Raw genomic sequence first — 9792 nt, forward strand, 5'->3', positions numbered from 1 at the left:
CCCGCAGGGGCTGGGGAGGGTTGGTTCCCGGGTCGGCCTGAGCGCACGTGACACGGGGCGGAGCCCGAAGGCGCGAGACGCGGGGGCGGGGCCCCAGGGACGCCCTGGGGATCCCCGACCGCCCTGCCCTGTGGTCCTTCCGGCTCTCGAACCCCGCGCCCCCGAGGAAGGGCGATCCGACACTACCCTTCATCCCGGAGAGCCGGCAGTCGCTGAGCGCCGCAGGGGCCCGTTCGGGCCCAGGCTGTACTTGCCCGAGCGCCTCGTCGCGCTCCCTGCTCCGTCATGGCGAGAGTCTGGCTCTGCGCGGGGGGCGCGGGCTGCTTGCTCGTTTTTCTGGTTTTGCATTCGCATCTTTCTGGCTCTCCGGTGAGTTGGAGAGCGAGGACGTGGCTGTCTGGGGTGTGGACAGCACCTCTGGGAGGCGACGCTTCCCTCTGCACTGCAGGCGGTGGGCGCACGAGCTGGTCTCCAGCGGGGGTGGGCGGGATGGTGGCTGTCTCTTTGGTTAAAATGTTTGTGCACGCGCGGGAGGACGGAGACGTGGAGGTGGACAAGAGTAAAGGGTGGATAAGTGGTGACGGAAAAGAAAATATAAGTAAATGATAAAAAGTAAGTTTGGAAAAAAATGTATGTATAGAGGGTCCCCGGCGTATGGTTTTTCTGCTCTGGGATGGTGCAAAAGCGATACCATACAGTAGACACCGTACTCGGCACGGGATCCCGCTGTGCGACTCTGCACGGTATTTTGTGTTGTCGGGTCCCGTCAAGTTGATAAACACACACCCATGTCTTCTGCTTCTTCTGAGAAGACGACGAAGGCTTCGCGAGATGACGTTGGAGATTCATGGCCCAGCTGTGAGCTAACTGAAGCGTGCTGAGCACGGGTGAGGGAGGCTAGGCTGGGATGTCCCGTAGGTTTCGTGTAGTCATGCATTTTGGACTTGTGCGGTATTTTAAATGGCGATGGGCTTACTGGGTTTTCTGGCTGCCCTGACACCCTCCGATAATTTGCAGATCTGTATTTTGGTCATCTTGGCGCTTAAATGAATAAGCCCATTTCTTCCCAATCATTCTGATTCTGTGTTAGGTGTCAAGGCAAGCTTAAAAATGAGCCTTTTTTTCTTCTTTTTTTTTTTTTGGCTTTTTTTCCCCTAGAGTATAAACTGAATTCCAATCTTCTGTTTTTATTTAAGGTTTTAAGGGACTTTGTGTTTCAAATTTCCTGGAGAACTGAGGACGTTCTTTACAGGCTGGACGTGGGCTGGCCCAAGCACCCCGAGTACTTCACCGGAGCAACGTTCTGTGTTGCGGTGGACTCCCTGAACGGGCTGGTGTACGTGGCCCAAGTAAGTAAAACTGGGTTTTCTTAAAAGTGCGTGGACACAAAGGAAGCATCGGCCTGTTGTGCGGCACTAAGTAGCCGTATGTTTTTACATCATGCCAATTACGGGATTTGTTTTTCGAATTGCTTTCAAGTGACTGTATGACTCTGCATTTGATACATACTGATTGCCTAAAGCTGAGTTTTCAAGTGCTCCGGAAGTCCCCCACTCACCTTTAAGCTGTGCTTCTCGCTGCCAAAGGGAAGATTACTTCCTTAAAACTGACACTGTCTCAGCCATGACCTTTGTGTGCCTTCAGAGAGGGGACGACGTCCAGAAGGTCTTGGTGTTCACGGAGGACGGGTATTTCCTGCGCGCTTGGAACCACACGGTGGACACGCCCCACGGCATGTTCGCGGCCAGCACCCCGCAGGAGCCGGCGGTCTGGATCACGGACGTGGGAAGCGGTACGTGTGCTGGGGTGCGCGCAGCTCGAGCGGCAGCTGGAGAGAAAGTCCACCTTCGCCCGTGTTCTGGCTCGCACGTTTCAACACCAGAGCCGCCAGATCCAGTTTGCTTAATGATTCATGAAGTCACGTATTTTTAAAAATATACCGCACTTCTGTAACATTGAGACGTTTAAGAGGGAGGCTATCATTTTGTATGGTCTTTACCTTGACGAGAGCTTTTTTTCTTTTTCAAACTAATTCTTCAACTTCTCAACGACAGCTTACTTTCAGTGCTGCTTTGCCTTGATTTCAGCTGGAGAGAGCATGCTGATTAGACGGTCACATGCGTTACCCAGTGTTCACCCTGACACTTCCAGTGCCCACCTGGCACCACACACGGGTGTCACAATATTTTCGACGGTGTGCCCTGCGCTGTACTTTACACCGTGACTGTCCCATAACTGTCAGTCCGTGTACTTCAGTCCCTCCGCCTCTTGCCCCCAGGCCCCCAGCCCCTCCCATCCAGTCTCCATGTTTGAGTCTCTCTGTTTTGTTTGTTCCTGTATTTTGTTCGTTAGATCCCACATTTAAGTGAAATTGTGTGGTACTTGTTTTTCATGTCCTCTAGGTCCATCCATGTTGTCACAAATGGTACAATTTCATTCTTTTTTGTTTTTTGTAAGACTTTATTTATTTACTTTTAGAGAGAGGGAAAGGGAAGGAGGAAGAGAGGGAGAGAAACATCAATGTGTGGGTGCCTCTCACATGCCCCCAACTGGGGACCTGGCCCACAACCCAGGCGTGTGCCCTGACTGGGAACTGAACCGGTGACCTTTTGGTTTGCAGGCCAGCACTCAGTCCACTGAGCCACACCAGCCAGGGCTCATTCTTTTTATGGTCGAGTAGCATTCCATTGTACATGTGAACCATGGCTTTCTTACCCACCGATCTCTGGTGGGCATGTGGTGGGTGGGAGAGGGATGAGCACGGGACCTTGGCGGCTGTCCCGTCAGCCCTCCTCCCAGACCCACGCGACCCAGCCTCCCCTCACACGGTCCAGATCTGCTCCTTTTCTTTCTAATTCACTCAGTGCCTGTGACACCTTTCATTGATTTCCAGAAATAAAAAACACGTGATCTCTTCATTCTTTCCCTTGTAGCTGGTTTTTCCATGCACAAACCTGAAGACAGTTTCTATATTCCTTCCCGTTTTTGAAAGGAGTAATTTCCTTTTAATAAAAACATGACTGCAAATCAGCCATTTTATATGTAAAAAAATATTTACTGGTATTTTATGTCTTTTGCTAATTCTTCAGAAACTTTGGACTTTGCTTTCTTAAACAATGTTTTGTTCTCTTGCTATTGCTACAAAGTTTAGCTCCAGCCTCCAAAACATATACAGTAACAAACTAACTTCCAGGACAGAATCGTAATGTAAGCTGATGACATCATTTCCCGCAGGCGCAGTGTGCCCAGCTATCCTCGGAAGCACACCAGGCAGTGCGGCCTTGGGGCGCCTTCAGGGCCCTGTCTGTTCGCTGCTTTGGGGCTTCTCCCTATTCGTTAATACTCTATTTTATACTTCTGCTTGGAAGATAAGTGTCACTCAGATAAATTTTAATATAAGCAAGAAGATAAATACAAGTAATTTGAAAAGATTTAGTCCCTTCCTAAGGAAGTTAATGAGTTGAATTTTCAATTAGTTTCCACTGGGAGAAAATGCAATTTAAAACATCTGTGTTGTAGAGCACTGTTTTGTTGACCTACTGAAATTCGACACCTGTGCAGAATGAGTGAAGTAACAGTTTTCTGGTTCTATGGTGACTTCCTTCTGTTGGGATCGCTTCCTCCAGGTTGTGAGACTGAACTGGAAAACGATGTGCTGACAGTTTAGTTGGAGCTTTCTGTGTGAGGAATCTGCTGTTTAAGTTTTATATCTTTGGATTTAGAACCTATCTTGGAGTGCCTGAGACTTGACTTCATGGATAGGTTTGCTATAACCACTGAGGACGCTCAGTTGCTTGTCAAATGTAACATTTGAGTGTCTGAGCCTGTTAACTTTTTCTCACTGTTTAATTCTATCAGATCTTTCCTCTCAGTTTACAGTTGGCCCTTGAACAACATGGGTGTGGACTGGGTGGGTCCACTTACCTGTGGATTTCTTTCCATAAATACTATAAATCTATTCTCTCTTGTGATTTTCTTAATAACATTTTCTTTCGTCTACCTTACTTCATTGTTAGAAGACCACGTATAACACATATAACACATGAAATGTGGTAACTGTGTCACGATGAGTTCTGGTCGGCAGCAGGCTGTTAGCAGTTCAGTTCGGGGGTGTGGAAAGTGATCTGTGATTTCCAACTGGGCGGGGGTTGGGCCCCTGACACACCTTCCCCACCCCGTTGTTCGACTGCACTTGAAAAACACAAATGTTTGTGCTGTGGTCACATGTGTGAAATGTTCGTGTCTGTCTTTCTATAAAGGACCCTTTGGCCACACTGTTAAGAAATACGACTCCTTCGGGGATCTCGTTCAAGTCTTGGGGACCCCGGGCCAGAGCGGCGCCGGCCTCAACCCCCTGCAGTTCGACAGCCCCGCGGAGCTGTACGTGGAAGACACGGGGGACATCTACGTCGTGGATGGGGACGGAGGGCTGAACAACAGGCTGATCAAGTTGTCCCAAGGTACGTGGCCTGGTTTTAAAAGGTGTTACTTACGTAAGAACGTCATGTAGTCAGTGGGGTTTAATTGGTTTGATACTCGATATAAAGTGATAACTCTTGTGTACGAATCTGTGTAACGGGCTCAAGTGTGTTGCTAGGAAAAAGGCGGAACAGGCGTGCGGGGCACCGGTTATAGATTTGCTCATTCTTCACCCAGAGCAGTGCTCGCTCGGAAGGGCCCGGGAGGCGCTGGGAACCGCGGCTCTGGGGGCTGAGCAGGCACTCTGCCCAACCAAGGGTCCAGGGTCGGCGGTCGGGGTCGGCACCCGGGGCTGAGCGGCCGCGCAGGCCGACCGACCGGCAGGTGTTTTACCGAATCCCCTGCCCCGCAGCCGCTGGTCTGCTACAGGTGAGGCGGCTCAGTGCTACTGATGCTACCCCGCGGTGCTGAGTGTTAGTCACTAAGTTCAGTAAAACGGTGAAATAAGACGATGAGGAGGAAATACCGTTGTCTGGGAAGCAGGACCAGAGCTGGGGGGCGGGAAGCAGTTCTTGCCCCGAACGGGCTCTGGTGGGAGGAGAGCGGGTGGGCGGGGCGTCCCCAAGCCTGGGCCACACCGGGGCAGCCTGGGGTGGCAGCAGGGCATCCCTAGGAAAGGCGCTGGGGGTGCGCTTTTTGACTGTTAGACGATGAGACCCGGGGTGTCCTTGGGAGCCTATGCTGGGAAAATGTCCCAGGGCCAAGAGACCAGAGGAGGCGGCTGACAGCCTAGCGTTAGTGACATCGGAGGCACGAGCCCAGGAGGCGGCAAGGCCGTGCGGGGTCCTCCAGGCTGCGGTGGGCCCCAGAGCGCCAGGTGGAGCGGGGCGGGGCGGGCGCGGTGCAGAGGGAGAGGCCCCGGTGCTTGTAGGGGCAGGGCCCCCCAGCCCGGGAGCCACCCGCCCTCAGGAATGGGGGGGCCAGCCGGCTGAGGGGGGTGCTGGGCGCCAGTCTGTTCAGGGTCCAGCTCACGGTCACGTCAGGGCGCAGTCTGTCCTCTGTGGTGTGTCTAAGGGTTTGATCCTTATATGGCTCTAAGATCTGTGATTTGGCTATCACAAGTATTTAGGGTTTTTTTAAGCAGAAAAGGGATGTTACAGAAGCCGTTTTTGTTTTTTGGTTTTTTTTACAAGACACAATGCTCTGTCAGGATGTATTTGCAGTGAGCCCTGTCTCAAGGAGGCCGTGTGGTTAGTGTGTCGCCTAGTAAGTGGAATTGGTTGGCGACGGTTGAAGGAGGAAGAGGTGGGGATACAGCAAGAACCGAAAGTGTCCAGGAGAGAGAGGAGGAGGCAAATCAAGGAGACTGAACGCAGGCGCGTCGCCGCCCTGTGGCTGCGCGACAAAGGGCACAGCTGGCGGCCTCACGGGAAGGGCGTGCCCCCGGCGGCTGTGGCACCCAGAAGTCTGGCTTCTGTGGGGAGGTCGTGTGCCCCTAAGGCACCCGGGGGGGGGCCCCTTCCTGCCTCTTCCAGCCTCGGGGGCTCCCAGCACCTCTGGGCTTGTGGCTGCTGCGCCCCAGTCCCTGCCGGTTCCCCCACAGCTCCTCCTCCGTGTATCCCTCTCCCAGCTCCCCCCCCCCCCGCCCGCCTGTAAGCACACTGGTCTTCGGATCCAGGGCCCACCCTGAATCCGGGGTCACCGCATCTCACCTTCCCCACCTTCCCGACCCCTGGGAAGACCCCGTGTGCATGCAGGAGGCGGCAGTCACAGGCACCGGAGGCTGGGACCCGGACTTGCGTTCCCAGGGGCCGCGGTTCACCGCCCCCCCCCCCCGCAGGATGGGAGCTGAGACGGCCTGTGCGCATGCCATGTGGCTGGTGTGGTGCGGCACAGGGGGGCGGGCAGGGGGGGCAGCGCCGGGGAGCAGGCTAGAGGCCAGGGAGCTGGTTTGAGGAGGAGGCTGGCGTGACCCCTAGGCAGTGATTTTGAGCGGAGGTAATCATTAAAGAAGCAAGTTCGCTGCTCGGAACCGGAGGGTATTTCTTTGTGAAGCGGAAGTACCCGGCAAGTGGGCACGTAAACAGCAAGCACACAGTGGGGCCCTGGTCGGAAAGTTCGTCTGCACCCTGTGACGTGCGCTGCGACACGCAGGCGCGTGAGGCGTTCTCCGTGCTGCTGCAGCCACGCGCGTGTGCTCACCCCTTACAGATCTCACGGTGCTTTGGCTGCGCGGAGAGAGGGGGGCGGGGCCCGCCGAGTTCCACGTGCCCCACAGCGTCACCGTGGACTCCTTTGGCCGGGTAAGAGTGGGCGTCCGTGTGTCTCGGTGTGTGTGTGTGTCTAGGTGTGTGAATCTGGGCGTGTGCACTCGGACCTCAGGGCCCCTGTGCGTGTCTGGCCGTCCTGGACGTGCACGTGTGTGAGAGCGTGTGCACATGTGGGTGTGGGGACCCTCCCGCGGGGCTGGGGGCGCCCACGGACTCCCTCGTGAGCGGGGGAGCCTGTGAGGAGGGGGCTCCCCAACACTCCCCGGTGAGCAGGAGAGAGCTGCTCACTTCCAGGGGAGAAGGAGCACGTGGGGGGCAGCAGGGGAGTCGGGTTCCCTGGAGGAGAGAGAGAAAGAGAGAGAGATGCTCTCCTGCTGGGAGACTGCCGTGGGAATCGGATGCAGTTTTGACCCTAGGATTAGGCACAGTCAGTTCTAGAAAGCACCGTGGGAGAGGGAGAGGGAGATGAATTCCGTGGCCACCAGAACTCTCAGCTGTTGACGAAGATGAAATCAGGTTTCCCTGAAAACACAGCCCCGAGTCCACAAACCCAGCAGCTCCGAGGATCCTGAGGGGGAGAGGCGGAGGCCGGAGGGTCCGCCGCCTTTCCGGTCCCTTCCTCGTAGCCCTCTGCAGCCCCGCCACCCACGTGCCGCTGGGGCGGCCTCACTGTTGTGCCCAGGGTGTCCCCCCAGGGGCGGCCACACCGGAAGTGCCATCAGAGCACACCTCCCCGTCGGGTAACGGCAGAGGCCGTAGTAGCAACCCGTGGCAGCCGACCGCAGCCCTGAGCTCAGCCTGTCACTGGCCTGCTGGCGTTCCGGGCATGTCTGGGAGCCTCCTGAGCCACCCCTTTGGGAGGTGCTGCAGGTCGGAGACCCCCGGCAGAGAGCAGGCAGAGGCCCACGCTCCTGCGGGGCCAGTGAACCCTGGCTGCCCCGCCCGGGGACTGGCGGCCACTGGCCTCGGTGACGGGGAGCGCGGGTTAGAGGGGTGGGTGGCCCTCGGCCTGGCCACGCGTGTCCCCCCACCCCCAGAGGTACAGCAGAGTGGGCAGGCGCCCCAGGCCTGGGGCTCAGACCAGGGCCGAGAGCGGCCCTCCCACTGGTTGTGGGCTCCCTCCCAGACATCTCAGCCTTCCCGAACTTGAACTTCCCGCCTGGGAACGGGGCTTCTAATAACCCTCTCATTGGGGGACCGCTAAGAACTAAGTGCAAGACCGATGAGAAGTTGTGAGAGTAAATAAAGCTCCCCCGCCCCCCCCCCCCCCCACCGCCGCCTCCTCTGCTCATGGCGCAGAGGCGGCCTCCCCAGCGAACCCTGGGTCTGGCCCGCAGGTGTGGGTTGCCGACCGGGGAAACCAGCGCGTCCAGGCCTTCGAGCGGGACACCGGAGCCTGGCTGGGAGCCTGGGACGACTGCTTCACGGAAGAGGGGCCGTCCTCCATCAGGCAAGCGCCTCCGGCTCGTTCAAGGGCTTCTTTCCCTTGGTGTGTGTGTGTGGGGGGGGGGGTTCCCTGGAGAGGGAGCACCAGCTCCGAGTCAGAGATGCTCGTTGTTGGGGGAGGGGCGGGAGACGAGTGTGGGGGCCGTGGGACGACCGTCTCAGGTTCCCAGTGCCGGTGGTCGGTGACCCGCAGCACCCTGCATGGCCCGGGTGGGGGCTGCACCTTCTCTAGAGATGCCCCTGGAGGTGCAGTTGGGAGACGTTCCAGCACAGGATGAGAGCAGAGGCCCCGAGTCACCGGGTCGGACCCGGCCGGACACCGACGCTCCTGCCGCTCCGTGTGCGCCCGCCGCGCTGCTGTTCCTACCTGTGACCTCGGTGAACCTATGGCTGTGGCTGCCACCACGCATCTCGTCATCCCGCCCTGAAAGAACTTGATTAATTTAAAATCCTTTTGAAAGAACTCCCCCCCAACTCGTCCCGGCTTTCCTTCTGAGCCCGGCCGATGCTGGCTCTCGGTGGCCCAGCCCTGCCTGAGGTCCTTACCCTCTGCAGGGCTGTCACGGCCCCGACGGAGGCGTGTCATCTCTTTACCTCTGCGTTCCACTGTTGACTCCCCCACCAGAGCACAGAGGAGGAGGGACCTGGGCGTCTGGTCCACTGCCGTGTTCTCGCACCCGGGGCAGGGCAGGCACGCTGGGGGCTCGACCTGTATAGAGTGAGTGAGTGAGTGAGTGGGTGGGTGGGTCAGCAGTGCTGCGAGAGCTCTTTGCTCTTTTCTCGTTGCTCTGTGTGTGTGTGTGTGTGTGTGTGTGTGTGTGTGTGACACTACGGATACGCTGGGGGCAGTTAAAGGCCGACCCAGCACATCACGAGTCTAGAAAACGTGCTGCAAGCAGCTCACCCACCAGAGCGGCTCACAGACTGACTTTGCGGGGAGGACCTTCGGCACGTCGGGGCCTGCTGCCGTCCAGCTCCATGGGGACAGCAGGGAGGCGGGAGTCAGCACGTGTGTGACCTGCACACAGACTGACCGCGTGTGTGCGACGCCCCCTCCTCCGCAGGTTCACCCCCGACGGGCAGCACGCGGTGGTAGCCCAGCTGAACCTCAGCCGGCTGCTGTTCCTGGCCGCGCCCCCGGTGGGCAGCATCGGCTCCTGCTCTGTGCTGCGCTCCATCCAGCTGGCAGACCAGGTCTCGCCCCACCTCCTGGACGTCAGCGGGCGCACCGGAGCCATCTACGTCGCAGAAATCGGAGCGAAACAAGTGCAGAAATACGTCCCTTGGAAAAGCTACTTCCCATCCTTCCATTTCTGACGCTGGTTTGCCTGGAGATCTCTCGAGTGAAAGCTCGGATTCTCAAACTCACCGTCCAAGTGCCTAAAAATAACGTTCAAGTGCAAGAACTCACTTCTTTGTTTTTACCTGATCTGGTATCAGAAAAGTTGTTTCTATGTCATTAATAGTTGCATGTTGCGCTGCCATTTTTGTGACTGAATTTTACGTGTAAATGCACAAGGATATTTTAATGAAAGAAATCTAACTCTAAAAAAACTGGGGCCAAAAGAAGCGGAAAATAGCGAGGCAGCGACCTAGTTACTTGTCTCGGTAGACTAGTCCTTGGGGAGGGAGAAACGAATAAAAATGGTTTGGAGGA

At 56.7% G+C, this 9792-nt stretch overlaps 1 protein-coding gene across 1 annotated transcript; it reads left to right on the forward strand.

Annotated features, from left to right (window-relative positions):
• The first annotated feature begins 48 nt into the window (after positions 1 to 48).
• Positions 49 to 9792, forward strand: NHLRC3 (NHL repeat containing 3). The gene is made up of 7 exons (XM_045839216.1): positions 49 to 369; positions 1197 to 1349; positions 1645 to 1792; positions 4260 to 4460; positions 6631 to 6722; positions 8027 to 8139; positions 9200 to 9792. The coding sequence occupies exons 1-7, from the start codon at positions 286 to 288 to the stop codon at positions 9450 to 9452; spliced, it is 1044 nt and encodes a 347-aa protein (XP_045695172.1). The 5' UTR covers positions 49 to 285; the 3' UTR covers positions 9453 to 9792.

Source organism: Phyllostomus hastatus, unplaced genomic scaffold, assembly GCF_019186645.2.
Source record: "Phyllostomus hastatus isolate PE091 unplaced genomic scaffold, TTU_PhHast_1.1 phas_contig_29, whole genome shotgun sequence".
NCBI classification, from domain to species: domain Eukaryota; kingdom Metazoa; phylum Chordata; class Mammalia; order Chiroptera; family Phyllostomidae; genus Phyllostomus; species Phyllostomus hastatus.